The 19,392-nt window shown below is 39.6% G+C and overlaps 1 protein-coding gene across 3 annotated transcripts in view; it reads right to left on the bottom strand.

Moving 5' to 3' along the window:
- Nucleotides 1-17,364, bottom strand: part of HSF2BP (heat shock transcription factor 2 binding protein) — a 34,141-nt gene extending 16,777 nt beyond the window's left edge. Inside the window, exons 1-5 of one of the 3 annotated variants that reach the window (XM_026857178.1) lie at nt 17,234-17,364; nt 15,294-15,441; nt 10,419-10,522; nt 6,247-6,396; nt 2,034-2,172 (exon numbers count right to left, since the gene is read on the bottom strand). In XM_026857178.1, coding sequence (XP_026712979.1) covers nt 2,034-2,172; nt 6,247-6,396; nt 10,419-10,522; nt 15,294-15,375 — 475 coding nt within the window. In that variant the 5' untranslated portion in view covers nt 15,376-15,441; nt 17,234-17,364. Of the gene's footprint in view, nt 1-2,033; nt 2,173-6,233; nt 6,397-10,418; nt 10,523-15,293; nt 15,732-17,233 lie in introns of those variants that run through there. The other 2 variants (XM_026857187.1, XM_026857192.1) reach the window with 2 other exon arrangements.
- Nucleotides 17,365-19,392: the final 2,028 nt, after the last annotated feature.

Below are 19,392 nucleotides of genomic sequence, written 5' to 3'. Positions count from 1 at the left end.
TTTATGCTAATTATCAGGACCACTAAAAAGTTATGTCAGCTGTGAAGAATAAACTATGGCATCTATACAAACTTCAAACTATATTAATCTACATAAAAAATACCAAAGCAGCAAATTATACTGCTCAAACTCCTGCATAATTCTACTTTTTGGTAATTAAAATATTTATTCAAAGTGGCCAGTATCCCAATAGTGACACAATGATTTATGAAACAAAATGTTGGATTCATCCACAAATAATATGGAACTGATGTAAAGCTGAGCATTGTATAAGGTCCCACTTTAAAAAAATATGATTGCAGGTTGTTTTACAATCACTCAATCCAGTATACCTGGCACATTACACAATCAAAACTCTCATGGACATCTATCTACTCAAAAGTTCTTTTGCTACCTCTCTGCAAGTGCTGCACTATGCATGCAAACCAAAAGGCAAAAGTATTTCCAAAGACTACTGCTCCACAGCAAACTTCCCTTTAGTGTTTTCCCTTACGCTTGCCCCATACTTTAGGGCATCCTTATGTGCAACAGGAATCTTCCAGCAATCCAAGCTTTTTTGTACAGTGCAACAGGCCAAGCCTCCAAACGTGTGAAGCACAGTGTACCTAATTAGTGACAGAACCTGGTTCCCTGGAATCCAATTCAGGGCACGTTAGCGATCTGCTGTATGATACAGTTGTTCTACCTTCATGCAGTTTCAGGTTCCCTCTCCTATGCACATACATCATGATGACTTTTTTGACTTCATAATAAGCAGAGGTACTATGGATACAGTATATAATTAAAGACTGTTACCACAGTTTTTGTGCACACTGGCTGTGTTAAGACTGCACTAAGAACTTCTGGTGTTTTCTAACTTCCAAATACTTAGCACTTCATGATCAGTTGCTCAGTGTTCTTTTAATGCCACTTTCAAGTGTAACTACGGAGGATTAAACTGGTACCTTCTACATTGTTCATCTGACTGTGTCCTTTATCACATTTGAGTTTCAGCAGTCCAAATTACAGAAACAGAAAGAAATCTTGGTAATTCACTGGCAAAATTTTTTATCAGCTTTACTGAAGACTTTGTTCCATCATCCTGATTCCACCTCAAGCAGAACCCCAATACCTCCCAACCTCCAGCCTTTAAACATTTTCTTTACTTCGGCTATTCTCTTTCTGGGTTTTTGTTGGTTTCTGGGGGGGGTTTTGTTTGTTTGTTTTTAATTTAATGAAGCAATTGGACATAACTGGATTCCATCTTGGTACAGTGGCATAATGCATCACATACTTTTTATTACAATCTTTAATGGCAACACAACATCTAAAACCACACATGCAAAAAAGCTGGTAATGTAAGAGTCACTTCTTTGTATAACTACCCACTGTTTTATCTATGTTGCATTGTGTTACTTTAACAGTTTCAGAGTTTCACAAAAATGCAGATTACGTATCAGCCCCATTTCTCACATCCTTCCAAGTCAAGGGCAGCTGTACTAAGATAGATCTGTGTCTTTCTACTTATTTTCTAACCCTAAAAAGAAACAATTAGTATGGAAGTCAGGTTTTGTTTCTCTTAGCACTATGGACTCAGGACAGTAAAGGTGTGGTCCATCTGACAACAACAAAATTCTTAAGCAGTCTCAAAATGCTGAGCACATACCTTAAGACAGGGCTGATCTACTTGAATCATCTGTGATTCGTATGTTTTGACATTAGCATTATTGGCAATTCAGAAAGTAAATTGATAGATACTTACAAACTAAGGTGAGCATACAAGACTAGTATTTTACTTCAGACTGAATGGATGTGTTAGGGAATTCAGAACTCAATGGCTCTTACTGGTCTAACCCTTAACTGTGTCACAGAGAGCACAATGCCTCGTAGAAGTGCCAATGACAAAATATGCTAGAACTTAAAAAAACTAGGAAGTCACCCAAGATACCAACACCAACTAAACACCTGACTTTTTGAAAAGCTGCAGCACAAAAGGCAATATAGAAGTTCCCAGTACGTGTGGAATGCTATTCTGAAAGATAAGATTAACTTACTTGTTACAATCCCTGCCAAAGCTAATACAAACTGATTTTCATCAGAATCCAAATCCTGCTGTTTCATGTCTTCACTTAATGACTTCACAAAGCTCTCCATGGTCTGTGCAGTGATTGTGAAAAACTTTACTGCTTTACTCTGCAAGCACAGAGGAGAAAAAAAGATTATACACACCACAGCAACTATGATTATTAGATGCTATAGTAAAACTGGACAATCTTCAAAATTACTAAAACATCCAGTTACTTAAAAAAACTACAGGAAATAGCAAGTACGCACTGACATGTTTGATCTCCTAATCTTTGAATCCATTACCTCAGAAGAAAATGGGAAATTACCCAATGCTACATTTATTTATAAAACTAAATCATTGTGTATTTACCTCCTAAACCCAGAATAATACAGAATTAAATACTCATTTTCAAAAGGGAGGCTATTATCTTTACTTTGCAATAGCTGCACCAGGTATTTCACATTTACTGGGCTACTACAGCAGCTTTTGTCAAGACCCTATCCAGCTGAAGACTAGAGAACAACCTGATGTAGTGATTTGATATGAATTTCCTAAGAAAACCTATGAAATACCCAGAAAAGAAGCAGAATTTGATTGGATCCTAACATGATTCATTAATTGCTCAACACAGAATACAGAAGAGGATAGGTAGACATCCTTTAGAAAAAGAAATGGAGGTCTCTTCTGGGTCACTGGTTGAATTTAAGTCAGAAATGTCACATGAGAAAGACGATCATCACACCAGAGCATAAAAACAGGAGTACAATCTGTAATTATGTTATGCAGTCTTTTCCCCTCAGCTGGAACACTGCTCCACTCTGGGGTATCTTGGTTGAGGAAGCAGCCACCTGGTACAAAGCTCAGGGCAAGGCAAAGAGCCTGGTCAGAGGTGCACACAGAGCCTACAAATAAGGACTGAGAGAACTATTTATTACTAATTCTGACCTGTAAAACATTGCTGAAACACGATTTCACACAGAGGATGCTGGGTTTTGTAACAAAAACAGTGTAGCAGAGACCCCATAATGCCAGGTTGCTCAGTGTCTTTAATAATTTTGCCAGCTGTTTCATGAAACAGATGAAACTTTTAGTCATTCCTGGCAGTGACCCAATGGGACAGCCCAAGAAATGCCTGAACTTTTATTCATTTTGCAAAGTGACTCAAAATTTTAATATTTTGTCAGAACTACTGCTTTCGCAATATGTACAAAGCTACTGGTAGCCTTTATTCCTCCACTGGCGCACATTCACCACATCAAAGTTACACAGTTCCTGTGGCGTGACTCCAGCAACGCATCATAAAAGGGGGCAGCCAATACTCAGTATCTTCACAAATTATATTGTGGCTCCAGAAAAGCAGGAATGAAGGGATTGTGGGGAAAGAAAATGATAAGAAGTACACTTCCACATGTGCTGGATGTACTTTTTATACTTATAGGGACACCACACTTCAAAGATGGCAATTTTAACATAAGCAGTGACTATAGTTCAAGGAGCAGAGGGCATGAGAGAAAATGAAAAGAGCCTACTACAGCAGACGAGTATAAACTATTACGAAAATATGTAATCACAGACAAACAGAGTACTAAGCAAACCAAGTAGCTGATATGTTGCACAGAAAACAAGCAAAATCTGTTTGCCAGTCTCCTGAGGTGTTGCTGTTGTCCCCTCTGCTTAACCTTTTTCCCAAATAGCCATTAATTAACTAGCAGTGAGGTCCGAGGAGCCGCAGAGACCAATTTATAAATAGCAAGCATTATCTACTCTGTGCAGTCTCTTATTAGCTTGACAGTATTTTCATGGGACTGAAGAATGTCTCACCCACAGACACTGAGATAAGGAGAGTTCTGAGAGCAGCCATTAAGATGCTTGAGCTCAAATGGTGCAATGAAACCTCTGCTGTCCAAGTAACTCCTGCACGAAAACATCAGTTCATCAGATAACTGAAGTAGGATCCAAAATTTCTCCAGTTGAAGCAAGCTTTGATGCTGTTCTGAAATCAAACCTTTGGTTTGTGTTTCCACGCAAGAGCCCTGTCATGTGGATATCTGGCTGAAGATTTTTGAAAGACATCTACCATGATCTCACAGCAATTAATTTACTTCCTTTTTAGCACATGCAGATAGGCATCCTTGAACACTCTCGGTCATGCTGCTTCTCTGGATGTTTCTTCAGGTTCTCTCTAGGAACGCTATACATGGGTAGAAACAGCAGACATCTCTCCCTCACTGCTTGAAAACTACTCATGTTACATTTCAAATTTGCTGCTCACGTTTTGACTTTCCCAACCCATATGGACACAAATGGTATATTGGTCCCAAACATCATTTCAGTCAATATGTACTGCAGAACGGTACGGAAGACCTACTTCCGTATCTGTGCAAAGACTGGAAAAAGCTGGAGCATTGTTCTCTAAGGCATGAAATGATTTTGAATTAATACCACCCTCCCCACATGCTTAAATATGAGCAATGGTTTCAAAGCATTCTTGATGTTGTTATACATTTCTGCAGTTCACAACATCTTCTCAGGGGAGGGAGGAAGATGTTGTAAGCTGTACAACTTGTCTAAAATAACTCAAACCAAAAACTTTATATGAGAAATCTCCATTATCTTTCAATAACCTGACTCATTGCCAAGTTGTAACCTGTGGTTGATGCAATGCTATACAACCCGTTTACGTTCTTCCTAGTGCTTGTTGCAAACCCAAGCACACTTCTTACCATGTTATGTGCACCATCACAAGAAAATGATGCCCAGAAATGTTGCTATGACCTTCACCAGAAGTATATCAGTTGAATGGGCTGTAACGATTCCTGGGCATTAATATTTTGCATTGCAAACAAACACAGAAACAAAAGTATTGCATCTTTACAGTTGGGCTTTTTACCCTTATACAAATCATCAGGTAACAGTTTTGGGTTTACCTAATTCTACTTAATTTTGATACATAAGACTGCTTTCAACAAGGCTTCTACTGATTTTACTCTCACCTTGTAGAAATAGTCATTTTCATCACTGCTAGTGTTTTTTTGTGGGAAACATAGCATTTCAATACTGTTTCACAAGCCAAATCACAGCTAGTCACTAAATATTGTCAATTCTTACAGTTTTAAACTGTTCTGAAAATATGGCATGTAATTTTATACTATTTTTGTTGCTATGTGGGGGCTCTGTCGTACCCACCTGCCTTTTTTCTCTTAACTGCTTTATACAGTGTTTGTACAGACTTTTTCCTTAGTAACTGCTGCTGCTTGGATCTTGAATCATCAGAATTTATCATCAAAGCGTGTACAGCTTTCTAATATTCAATATAAAGTTATAATTGTGTTTTGGTGCACCCAAACTGGAAAACTTCTTATAAACACACTAGTTCACCACTTACTATAATTAACTAATCCTATTCACTCAGCTGTTCATGCTGCTGAAAAATCAAGCCAGAAGAAACTGTGGCATCAGTTCACTCAGATTAAATACAATTCCTTCTTACGTTGGCTGTGACGAGACTGAAAATCGTATTTTTTAATCAGGCCTGTTCCTCTGATCCCTCCTAATTCAGCTGCACTTGGCAGAGAAACCATGTTAGTTGTAATATTACTACTGTCATCAACTACTGATTTGGGGTTTGGGGGGTTGTTTTGTTTTTGGGTTTTTTTTTTCAAATAAACTACCTGTTCACATTTAACACCGAAGATCTAATAAGATTCACTAGCAGCTAGGCTCTCCAAATTTCCAAGAGTCATGCAAGTATTAAGGCAGCACAAAGATCCAAAGAAGTTGAGAACTGATGGATCTGTCTTCTTTCCATGAGAATAGTTCTGTGAAGCTCTCTACAGGCATGGGAACCGCTGCATGTGCCCAAGAATTATTTTTCTTCTGTTAGCTTGTAAAGACATTTACAGTGTGCTAGCTGCAGCCTTGCTTCCAGTTTAACTGTGTGTGGTGGAAAACAGATAATCCTTCTTTGGTAACACAAGAATTAATTACTACATTTATTCCCAGCCTACCTCTTAACACTTCATAGTTCCAACACTTCTTAAATGAGAATGGATGGGTCCCAAAGAATGTACAATTCAGAAAATATTTTTGCTGTCCTATTAGTTTCTGAAATATATCCTTAAAATGTGTTACAGAGGAAGGTCCTTGTTTTAAAGACCTAACAGCATTACCACCAATAAGTATTCACCTGGCATACTTACTCCTCCTAGAATGGTTTTAACAGCTTCCTCATTGCTAGATACACCCCACAACAGTGTGCACACCGCTGCACCCATTTCTGTGCAATATTCTGCTTGCTGCAGGAGCTGCTGCTTGGCCTCATTCAGCTGCTGGCGGAGGTCTAGTTTCTCCTGAAATAGCATAAGGAAATTTTGGTTGTACTTCATATCAGCCAAAACAAGTTTCTAGGCTAAGGGACAAAACAAGAAACATCATGGCCATATACAAAATGGGGTGGGGGGTGGTGTGCCTGCAGTGGCAAACTCAGAGCAGTTGCAGATACCTACCTTCTCTGCTGAGCTATATCTAAGTAGTAAACACATTGTGGAGGCTGACAGTAACCAGAAGTCTGTCCACAAGGTCAGACCAAATGACCCACTGAGACTGAGTGGCACCTAGAGAAGTTTGATAGGAGAGTCTACTCCTCCTAAGCAAATAGCTACACATCTCTTCAAGAGAGGGAGGATTTCAGCATCAGATGTTAACCTTTCCAGACACCTTACAAAAGATACTGTAAACACCTTATAGGAAGGGAGGGTTGTTTTGTTTTTCAAAACATACTTCTGCCTTAGCCAGTGTTGTAGAGTTGCTGAACATCTAACATAAATACTGTTCTCTTCCAACTTTTCTTCTCTTGGCACATTCCTGATCAGCAGTGGCAAAGTGAGACAGAGTCCCTTGAAAAATAGACCCAAGACTTGAAGTTTGGAGGGCCTTTCATACCAAGAAAGCCCAAGCACTATCATGCATGCATCACTTAAGTGAGCTGCTCAGCGGTCCTTGCTACAAAGCATAAGGAGAGAACAGAGCAATCCAATATAAACCAGGACACAATTTCAATTCAGCAGTACTTTATTCCAATCACATGGGAAGTTGGCCAGAAGAGTATCATGAGATTAGGTATGATTCTAGGTCTCCCTGGCTTCCTACCAAATGCCACAGGGGTTACTTCTCAGCTTCTCAGCTTAGAGCTAGTGCAGACAGTGAGATCAAGGCAGGGATAACACAGTCTGTGGTCTCTCAGGGTGCGTGGGGGCTCCCTGCTAACTCTGAGTGGGGTGGTATTAGACAGTGCTGCAGGGAAAGATAAAGGCCAGTCAAGAAAAATGATGCTAACTCAAGTATTAAGAGAGAGAATCACAGATCACACGATGTCAGAAGAACAGAAGGATCTTGTTCTGCCCATTTTATGGGCATGGGATTTTCAAATTCACCACAGAAAGCAACCCCCTCAGCCCAGCCTCCCCTGTCTGTTTAGCTATCAGGATGAAGTATGGGGAAATGAGAAGGAATATTTTCTAGTCAATTTTGAAAGCAAGTAAACAGAACAAAACTTTCAATGATGTATTCCCATCAAGATTTTAAACCAAGTATTTGTAATTTTGGGAGTTCACCTCAATGTTTTGCGTTAAGGGTTTGGAAAGAATAGAAACAAACTCGTGTAAATCTACATAACATGATATCAACAAGTACAAAGCTGCTTGTACACCATCATCAATTTCCTACCTAGAATCCTGTATCATACCGGACAGCCTGATTTGCATTGCTTTATCATGCTGCTAATGGAACACACAGGTAGGATTTGTAAAGTTCAAATTAAATTTATCAAGCAGATTTCTGTGCATATTTACTCTCTGGAGTCTCTTTCACCTTATAGTTTAATATATGCAAAAGACTGACGCTGCTGGTTACCTAAGCAAAGAAGTCCCAGGAAAAGTCTCTTGCTTCTTAATACTTTGATCATTTTTAAGCAAGTTAGCCAAATTTTATCTTTTACATAACTCACTGCCAGAACTATCAAGCTTTTCTGCCACCATGTGTATCAACAAAATGTCCACAGACATCTTTCTGTCTGTCTTTTCCACACTGACCTTGTCTAAAGAAAAAACATATTTTAATACATTTTATTTGCATTATGCATTTGGATGCTAATACTGAATAGTAAGACATAAAACTAATACCAAAGCTAGATCCCCCAACAAGGATGCAAAGCCAGAACAAGAAATGCCAGAATTTTTAACAGATCAAAAGCAACATCAGAACAAAGATATGAAGCAAGGAAAATAGTACATTCAAGAGCCAGGAAAATAAACGGAGCCTGCAAAAGCAAATAACCTAGCTGGGAGCCACACTCCTGAGAGCTCACATCACAGCGCAATCAGTGTGCTATGCAACACCACCACCTTCAGGAAAGGGTCAAGGCACAAAAATACAGTAGGGCTAAGTACATAACTATGAAAAGACAGACAAAGAAGACATTAGCCAAGAATAACATGTGCACTTCAAGTTTTGCTCAGGTTCAGAAAGCACAATTCCCTAATCAGTGATACAGCAGTGCACAGAAATTTTAGAATGCAAAATGCTGATTTGTGATCCCCTAAGAAAAGGACACTGCTCAACTAGAAAATGCATTTATTTCATGTTTGTTTCAGTGAATTTTTACCTTTTCCTCCAGAATATAAAAATGTAGAAAATAATTAAGAAACTATATGCAAGGATGCCCATAGCAGAACAGCAACCAAATTAAAAACACTATGCAAAGTGATTAACAGGAACAAAAATTACATGTATGCATACACCATCTTCTTTTATCCTGAAGAGCTAAAAGATTTCATGATGTACATAAATACAATCCACTCAAATACATATCTGTGGCATATAACGGAAGCCATTTACACAAGCAGTATATACTGCACAAGAGTAAAGATATGAAGAGAAAAGCTTTTATCAGGAACCCCAAGACAACACCACTCTTCGTAAACTAGCCATGCTTTAAGTAAAACTTTCATCCAAAAGAAATCACAAATCTAAACTACCCGCCATTTATTTTGTAATGTTAACAAGAATAAAAGATGGAATCCACTTCAGTAATATCTAAAGCAGCAACATTAAACCTTAGAAAGGTTTATCCTGGATGCTTATACAACCAAAGACGTGGGTGCACAGCAAAACTAGCTGTGCACCCATTGCCAAACTGTAAGAGCTCTCCCAGAAGATACTTATTTTGAAGTAAGGAATATCCAGCTAGACAACTATTCCATCATACATTACACTCATAACAAACTTCATTCCAGACTGACTTCTCCACACAGATGTGCCCTAAAACTGCTTGGCTGAACTCTTCATTTATTCCTTTTCAAAAATGAAATAATTTCTGTAGATTCATCTGTCTTTGTGAAATCCCAAGGCTGGCAGATGCAAACTCTAGAACCCCAACAAAGTGAGTTTCTGCTGACTACTGAAGATAGCTATTTGCTCCAAGGAAATGAACTTTTACAGCAAATAATCAAAACTGATTCTCACACATCTCAGAAATTAAGCTGCTAGTCTGTGTGATCCTATATGAACCCCAATGGCTTCTCAGAAGACCCACAGTCCGAGAAGTCAGTCTTTGCTACTCCTTCATTGTTAAGAATGTCCCCTCTCATAATCACTAAATACCATATTGAGAGAGCAAAAGAAGCCTTGTAATTGTTCTTTGACTCACAGCCGTACATGGCAATTTGATCAATATGTGCATCAATAAATAATATTAAAACTAAACAACACACAGCTTACAGCAAGCAGAGAGGCCAGTTTCATTTTGTACACTGCATTACCTACATCATCTTCTATTGTCCTCTTTGAAAATATGTTATAGTTTAAATTCAAAAGAACTGATTTTGCAAAGGACCTTTTGATGCCAGCTACACCACCATCTTCCCAAATACCCAATGTTTTACTTCAACACGTTAACAAAACGCTAATGATGTTTAAATTTACACTGACCAAAACAAACCCTGACAAGAAGCCCATAATGCGACCCCATACAACTGCACCTTGCACAGTACAGAAGTCAAGAGAGATCTATGCAGTTATGCAAGAATTATGCACCTAAGCGGCAGACTGATCGTCAGCTGGTACTGCTACTTGTACACACTGAATACTTTTTGGTACTGCATCATATTATATTTTGCCTAGTTATAATAGTGACCATTCTGCTCTAGAAATATCAAGGGGGAAAAATTTACTCACCACCTGCCTACATGAATAGAAATCCAGATTGTTTTTCAGGCTGAGTATGTATTTTGTGACGTGAACATGAAAAACTGATCATTACTGCTTTTGTTATTAAAACTCAAGCGTACAGATAACATTCTGACAGCAAATCTACCTTCTTCTCTCTCATGCAATCAGTCTGGGCTGTTTCCAGACGGGCTTTGAAGTGTTCACAATCCATTTTCAGCTGCTCTATTTCCTCCTCCTTTTTCTCCATGTCTGTGACAGGATAAATCAGATATACGAAATAATGAGTTATGACCAACGGGCCTGCAGGAAAGAATCCACTCAGTGCAACTTTAATGAGGTGCTTTAACTATTTGCTTGTGTTAGATCACCTCCTCGTGGCTAAACTGGTATATCGCAATTTGCCACAATTAACAGTTCTTAAAAGAAACTAAGGGAAAGTGCTTCTGATTTAAACCAGGAAAAGACTGAAAGAATCATATCTAGCTGTTAAATACTGTGTGCTGATAAGATACCATTCTGGCACTGAGCTCCAGCTTCTCAGGGATTTTTAAAAATTCATGCAGTTTTCTACTTCGTTTTCATGACGGTTTTCACGCCTGGTGTCTTTGAAATTCAGAGAATATAGTGAAAACCTAATACCATTAAGTCGGTCAAAAGTGACTATTTCAATATACAACATAAAAATTATATGAACAGTAAAATGCAACTACTCCAAACATTTTAAATTAATGTTTATGAAGTATTATATGGCATTATAAACTATGTAAACATTTTGACAGTGAGAAGCAAATTTTACAATTCCCTTAACAAATTATCACAAATACATTCCAATTTAGACGCTTTATTTTAGCAAATGGAAATCAAGTTAAAAGTATTATATTTCACAATCACGATGTCTGTTTTGAAAAATTCACTTTGAAGGACATTTTAAAAAATTGCTGTGTATTGTATTTACTTTAAAAAAACCCAGTTCTGGCTGCTTAATATTTATACTGAGAAAAGGAAACACATTTAAGTGATTCCAAAAAGCGATGTCCAGACAGCATCTACTGTAATTTTGGTTAGCTTAAAAAACAAGTTATGCCCCACTTTGAGTGCCCCATCACTGATCATGAGTATGGTCCATGGTTTAACACACTTCAAATACTTCCCTTTACATGTGGTCAATATTTTTGAATGTATTTATCAAATAACATACCAAATTCAATCATAAAAAGATCCTTTAAAAAAAAAAAAGTCATCCTTATTGTCCAAAAAGCTTGGATTCTAGCATTTTATTTAGTAATTCTGCAGTATTTAGAAATAATTCCCTTTTTTTTGTCCTGACAAAATGTTATCTCGAATATATATACATTGCTTTGAGTAGAAGGTATTAAAAGATGATCTAGCCACAAACAGCTTTTCTAAACAGGTAGAACATATTCCCACTCAGCCTTTGCATGATTCTAAGCCATCAACACTAAGACTTTTTAACAAAGAGGCAAGACAAGGATCCACTCCTAGGAAACATACATGTGCCAGAGCATGCGAGTCTCTAAGCATTCTTTTCAACCTGTAATAAAAAAAAAATAAAATAATGAAGAGAGGGAACGGATTCATTGAGTTTTTGAGGACTAACTCTGGTCAGCAGCAGGAAACTTTCCTTCGGTGGACAATCCAGTCCTGTGCACCTATTACTATGTGGGCATGTGAGTCCTAAGTACTTGACAGAAAGACATCTTAAGCATGAGTAGGGCACGCTCAGCTTATCAATAGCAGACCAAGAACCTATTTGTTCTTGCCAGGTAAATACACCCAATGAAAATCTCTCTCATTGCAAAGAAACAAGCTCTTCTGAATGGGAAAAATCACTTCCAGCCTTTGAGAGAATGGATCCATCCTGAATCAGTGCAGCCAGCAGACACAAAACGATGCCACATCCTTCACCTGCAAACTTCAGAGGTCCTGGAACCAAATCTGAATCGGGAGAAGGGGAATAATATTAACTGTTACCACAATGCTACATGTTTTGTTTTGGGTTTTGTTTCTGTTTTTTGGGGTTTTTTTTAAGTCCTCCAGATAAAAGAAAAATGTGTCAACCTCCTCTAAGGTATCACGTTTTATGAGAAGGGGGGGAAAAAAAAGGTAATATCGGAAACTGCTGAAAAGAGACCTACTTCTAGCTGTGCCTCATTTGTGGAAACTCCCATTATGCCCAGTCAGCTCTCCCAGCCCTTTGCTCCCAAGAGAATTCAAGGTTGCATGCACCAGTCCCAACATTTGCCGGCCTCTTGACACACAGCAGCAGAATGACCAGCAGACATTTTGCTGGCACTTGAAGACTGCAGCTGCATTGCTCACTGCCGCACACCGCAGTACTGAGCAGCACACAGGAAAGCCCGACAGGTTCTCCCATCGGCTGCAAGTCCCAGCCCCTGGTAAGAAAGTTCCTTCCCTCTTGACACTAAAATATTGAGGCTCAGACTGTCTGCCTCCATCAAGTAAAGGAACAGCTTTCACTTTCAACTTGGGATGAGCAAAAATATATGAAATGGTATCCTTATATGAACAGGAAATACATAACTTTACCATTGCAGTGGTAAATCAGACTCTGAGAAGAAGCGGCAATTGCTCCCATGCTGAACTTAAAAGCAGAACAAGGCACTGGGCACAACAAAAGGAGGCCCATATTTCAGGTGTGAGGTGGACTCATTCTCATCCATACTACAGGTCACATCAGGAAATCTTCTGGACCAGAGATCTAACCTCAAAGCTCTGGGAGGTGGAGAACTGGGTACCATTACCATAAATGTCAACAAGTGATGGAATTCCAATCCTAGTGATCCAAATGCTAGGTCAATTTTAAATGCAATTTTTACCATTTCCCCAGTGGTCCAAGTTCCACTAAACATATACATAATAACATGGAAAATTTGTTGGAGCTATTTTTCTAAGATTCCTGGAGCCAAACACTTCCTGAGGATAGTAAGAACAAAACTGACCTTTCTTGTTTAAATGAACAACTACTCTGGCAAAAGCCTTAGTGAAGACCCTGACACCAGCCTGAAAAGTAGGCAGTGGCTGCACTAACCACTGCTAGCTCAGATTTCAGATATCACTTATGGGATGCTCCCATAGCAAATGGATATCCTACAGACATAAATAAGTAAATAGATATAAAATAGATATCCTACATTCATGTAAGTGAAACATGCAAAGATCTCAAGGTTTCTCAAAGTTGTTCAAAACTCCACCAGTCTCACAACCTAGTGGGTCAGAGGTGCTGAATGTCTCTGACTATAATCTGCACTTCTTGAGGAGCACGAGAACCTGCTAACCACTTCATGTTTACAATACTCAGAAAACTGCAATAGCTGATGAAAAGTCTAGGTAGATGTACAAATCACCCACTAGGCTTCTGCAAGAACAATGTGAAAAAACATCTCTAGTAGCTGCCAGGACCCCTGTAAGCTTCATATGCCAACACCAAGAGGCTGTATTTAATAAACAGCACAAGAGAATTCACCATTCTGAGACTGAAGACTGCTTGTGTCCCTGTGATGTCCAACCTTCTTGTGAACTCTATGCCCCAAAACCTCCTTTAAGTCTGACCTATTGTATGCTGCAGAGGTAGGAGCAGACCAGAGTAACAAAAATCACTTGACTTGTCCCGTTGCAGGGGCAAAGAATGGCAAGAGCCTGAATAAATATTCAACTGACCTCATTAATTTCAAAAGAAATCTCCACTGCGGGGGTATACTCAAGAGAGTTCAAAGGCTGACTCAGCTTCAGGTACTCCTCCAACAGACCCACAGAAAGCTGCTGGCCAGCCAGTAGAACATTTGAAGGAAAATCTTAATCTCCATGTTGATGCCACAAACCTCCTGCTGGTAGGCCCTGACAAGGTCTCCTTGATGCCTGGTAACAAGAAACTTAAGGATCAGTGAGAGAAATCTTGAGACTGAATGCGGATAGAAGTAGGTAAAACAAGGATCTGACTAGTTGAGGATCTTGAACACAATGCAACTGGAAACAGTCCTTGATGCCTTGCAATAGCATAAAGATAAAATTTCCTGATCCTATGTCACTTCTTGTGACACATGATGTTTCAACTGGCAGCAAAAGAGGTGTTACAGTCTTCTCATCTCTGTTAGGATCTGATGGCATGGAAGAATCTTTCCAAAGAGAGGATCATTGAGGCAGCTGGATGTATTAGGGTATAAACCCTAATATATTACTCGGTATTGGAGACAGGCCTTGAGGCTCTTAGTCTTTCTTAGCTAGCTGTTGCAAATTAATTTTCAATTAATCACTTGATATAGAAGTGTATCTCTTCTAGAATAATCTGTCCCAGTGTTTGTCCAGTGTCTTTTCAGACAAAAACCAGTTCCTAGAACAGGTGAATTGTACTGCTTCATGGAAGCTACAGGCTAGGGATAAAGCTGGCTCAGATTTGCTTTTGATGGCATGCTGGGAGTGGTGCAACTGTTGAAAAAATAATGCACAGAGAATCATAACACTGAAATACTGGCCTTTGGGGACAGCAGTAAAAAGACCTTCGTAACAGAGGGTCTCCGGCTTTTTTTTTTTTTTTTTAATTATGAATATTTATGGCGATAAAAGCATAAAAGCTAAAAAACAAGACAGGCTAAATACAATGGTATTATCTCTTCCTTTAAATTTAACTTTTTACAGACAGTTACTTACCACATTTTTTTGCTGTGCATCTAAGGTGACATTTTGAAAAACAGAATGATTTTGCCTCTTCTCAAAGAGGACCCACTGTTTTCATGATATATCTTCCATTACTGTCTGAACTAAGTGTGGTTTTATCCACAATAAAATATTTTTAAAGATTCGTCACATGTAATTATTTCTAATGCAGTTTGTAATTTACTTCATTACAAACACATAAATTTACTGAAGCAGTCACTGAACATCATAGTTTGATCTGGAATACCTCCACATTGTAGGGGCATGACAGTTTGTTCTAAGCAGCTTTGGCAGAACCTGTAAGAGCTTGTAACATGGTGCTACTCACTTGATTCAATAGCATCCAGTTTCTGGAACGTCCCTAGGATATCCCCATTTACTATTTTGGGTAAGAAATCCCGCAGTTGCATAACCTCAGTTGTCAGCCTTTCCAAATCCCTCCTTCTAACTTTAACAAATTCCTCTTTGGTCTCAGCCTTCTGAAATAAAACAAATAAACAAACAAACCAACAACCAAAGACACTGTTACAGTCTTGCAGTGCTTTTCTGCTTGAATCCCTTCTCTCAGACTACATAATTTGTATTACATAATTTCAGAAATTCATAACCTCTTAAAACTATCCAGTATTAACTAAATCCAGAAGTCTCTGAGATGGACTTCTTTTAATTTTTGCCACTCTGGCCTAGAGCAAATCATATTACCTCTGCATGTTTCTTTACCTAAAATGTGTACAAAGTATCTCAGAATGCTTTAAAAATTAACATTCACATTTTAAAATGTGAGCAGCTCTGCATATGCCAAGCTATTGTTTTGAGACTGTTGTAAAGGATACAATAACTCATTTTAATTAACTCAAATATTTGCAAGGTCCTCAGTCACCTTGCTAAATTACAACAGTTCTTTGAGAGGAAAATGTGTATTTCCAAAAGAATTCATCTTTAGTGAGGAGCAAAAAATATTTGCAACTATTTGCAGCCTAATCCAATATGAATCATTAAATCCTAAATTAAGACAAAAAATCTTTACTAATTTCCTCTTCTGCCAAGCTATGGCTACAAAATTACTTTAATTCCAGAGTCCAAGAGAGTGTGCGTTGATTTTAAAATCAGAGAAATTTCTGTACCAAAAAATTCCTACTAAACTCTAATTTCTGATGTACATGTGCACACTGCCATGTCTTAGAAAAACTACCATATACACATAGACATTAAAAATTGTTAATATCCTTTGACCAAAACATTAATCACCTAATACGTTTTCACAAGCAAAAATTACAATATGTTTTAGTACAGGTTTGCACTGCACTGAGAATGCTGTAGAAAATGAGGTCCTTTATGTATCACATCTTATTAGAGGGAAGAAAGCACTACAGAACACCACAAGAAACTGTCTCCTACAGGTACAAAACATGCCATCCCCACAGTCTTTCTGAGTCCAGATGCACAAAGCAAATAGAGGTAATTACCATTGGGACAGACAATGCTACCCTGGCGTGTCTGTCCTTTCCATTTCCTACAGTTCTTTCTCCTTCCCTACTTCCTTAGGTGAAACATTTCTTTTCAGGTTTGCTTCCTACCTGACTACTTTCCCATCTGTCTTTCAAACCCAGACAAGTTGTAAGGACAAAACAAGCCTGTTCCAGCTTTCCCTGCTCAGAAGCATCAGAGCCTCAACAAAGGCATGGAAGAAAGATTTTACTTTTAACTTGATTTGTGAGCTCTAAGATGTATTTAAGAGGTGCTTATGGCAACGCCAAGCACCACCACATTACATGATTCAAAGAAATACAACTCATTTAGGTCTCAGGAAAGCATGGAATAAACACACACCACCAGGGGTCTATAAAATACCATCCACATGTCAGCAAACAGGAAGGACAGAGGAATTCAGTATTGCTCAAAATTATGGAGCACAATTTGGTACAGACATAAGAATAGCTCTATTCACTAGCAGAAGCTAAACTCAAATAAAATATACTGTTGAAGGACCGGGATTGAGATATGGAATACACAATGAGAAAATTCTCATTTATAGTTCCCACTGTGAACCCAGATCTTTGCAATACTACAGTTCCAACAGACAAGTTTTATTTTCTCATGCTTAAGCAGCTTCTCAGCATCTCCCCCCACTACAGTAAAGCAAATACATTGGAGAACACTCGTTTTCTGTCCAGCCCCTTACAGTAATGGCGGGTGACTGGGTGTAGGGAACTTGACTTCCGTCTTCACAGCCCTCTCGCACAACAGTCAAGTTCCTTAGTTATGTACCTTAGCTCATGACCCGCAAGCTCTGAATGCCCCTTCCCGGCCTGGCGGGGGCTGAGCAGATCCCGGCCGGCGATGAACGCCCAGCAGAGAACCACAACCAGCCCTTTCCCCGCTCTCCACCAGCCCAGGGCGTCTCTGGCACCCGCCCCTCTACGCACCCGCCGCCTGTTCTCGGCCACGTCCGTAACCGCGGGGCCGCCACGTGTGGGGTCTTTGAGGGACTTATGTTGGTTTTGGGGTTTTTTTGGGGGGGGAGGAGGGTGTGTGTTTTTAATGTTCTAAGCATATATTTTGCCAGCGGAAGTATTTGCTTCGGTGACCCCGCAGGCGCTGAGCGCCCCACCAGCAGCCCTTAGAGGAGTGGAGGGCCCTTGCTTCCTCGCCCAGAAAGTTTCCCCGCGGTGGCCGCGGGCAGGCCGGGGCACGGAGCCGGCTCCGGAGTCTGGAGGACTCAGGATCAACTTGGCCCGGCAGGATCTTTCTGGCAGCGTTAACACAGTCGGGGTCGGAGCAGTGTAGCTCACACGCTTTTGTTCCTGAGAACAGAATGTGAATGCACTGAGCTGATCCAGACTGAACCCTGACCAGGATATGGAGCGTATAGTTTTATTTTCTGCTGTGCTGCCTGGTGAGGTGATGGCTGCCTGTTTCCATGACTGATATTCAGGAGCATTGGAGGGAGTTGGGGAAAGCTCAGGAGTGTTTCAGCACTTGTAAAATTGCAGTTGATTCTCTGTTAGACATTCACATTATCTGGGGTATGTGTTGTTACCTGCACATTCATGGTATCAAAAGCTTTTTTTCCAACAAAGTTTATTATCCTACTGGGATACTGCTGTCTTAGAACCAGGACTCCAATGCATGGACACCTCAGTGGTGAGCCTGGAGACAGCTTGTATCTAGTTAGACTTAAAGGCTTTGCCCAATGAGTCTGAAGCCATGCCATTCTGAAGCTGCCTGCATGTGAAGGTGCTTCCTGTGCATCCTCTCCTCACGAACATAGGTCATAGTAGGCTTATGAGGTCAGTCATAGCATTGTGTGAATACATGGATCCAGTTCAATAAACCTTCCCATTGGAGTGATAATGGTGCAGAGATGACCAAAGAGATTCTGTGATGTTTCTGGACTGCTTTTTCCAGCACACTGTGTTGTAAGCTGAACACAACACAGGAGGGAAACTGGTCATAAGCATTTGCAGAGCACTGTGTCTGACCTCATAAACCTTCCTGTAGCATCTGGGAAACTGGTACGGAGGTTTATGCATACGTACTCCTTTGGCTTTGAGGAAACCAGCCTAGAGCTGGCACCCCAAGAGCTAAATTGAAACTAGAATGCTGGATGAACCTTAGTTAATTCATTGAAAAAACACTGGCAAATAGATGTTGTTTCTTCCCTTTGCCCTCTTCCCTTTCCAAAAAGTATTTGACCCATTAGTCACATTTAACAGAGAGAAGAGCACATAAGAACAGCTTTACAGGGTCAGGCCAGAGGGCCAAATAGCCCATTATCCCATTTCCAACAGTTACCATAGATGTGGGGATTGCCTGGGGACTAGTAAGAGCAAGTGAGTGTATGTTGTATTCCTCTTAGGTACTTTCTAAGCCTCCAGCTGTTTTTAGCTGTGGACGCTTCCTGAGCTGGAAATGGTGTCTCTGTGTTCAGTAGTGCTCCATGCATCTCATTGCAAAGTGCAGATTCCTTTGAGTTTGTGGAGGTAGCCTGCCAGATGGACAGGAGTGCTCTAACTGAGGGGAAAGGTTGCAGGTTAAGCTAGTGCCTTAACATACAGGAAACCATCACAAGGAAATTGTTATTTGGGATGTGAACCTTTTGCATGTTACAGACAGCCCACCATGAAATGCAAATGAGTATGAAACAAGGGTGACTAATTTCCAGAGCTCTTAGATTTAGTTACTGTTATGTACTGTTCAATCTAGTAATATTAAAGCAAAGGTTAACTTCTTGGGACTTGGAGAGAAAGTGTTATGTTCAGGAGAGAGATTTTTTTCTTATTTTTTAAGTTATTTATTAATTAGCAGTCTTATATACATCCAGTGTTCTAAGAGGTGAGGCTCACACATTTGCTAACCCAGTTAGATACTCTAACTTGAACAGCTCAGACCATGCTAACTTTTGAAAGAGGTGGAGGAGTTCACCT

Source organism: Athene cunicularia (assembly GCF_003259725.1).
Source record: "Athene cunicularia isolate RWA chromosome 1 unlocalized genomic scaffold, athCun1 chr1_part1, whole genome shotgun sequence".
In the NCBI taxonomy this organism is placed as follows: domain Eukaryota; kingdom Metazoa; phylum Chordata; class Aves; order Strigiformes; family Strigidae; genus Athene; species Athene cunicularia.
This window is presented reverse-complemented; position numbering and strand designations above follow the sequence as displayed.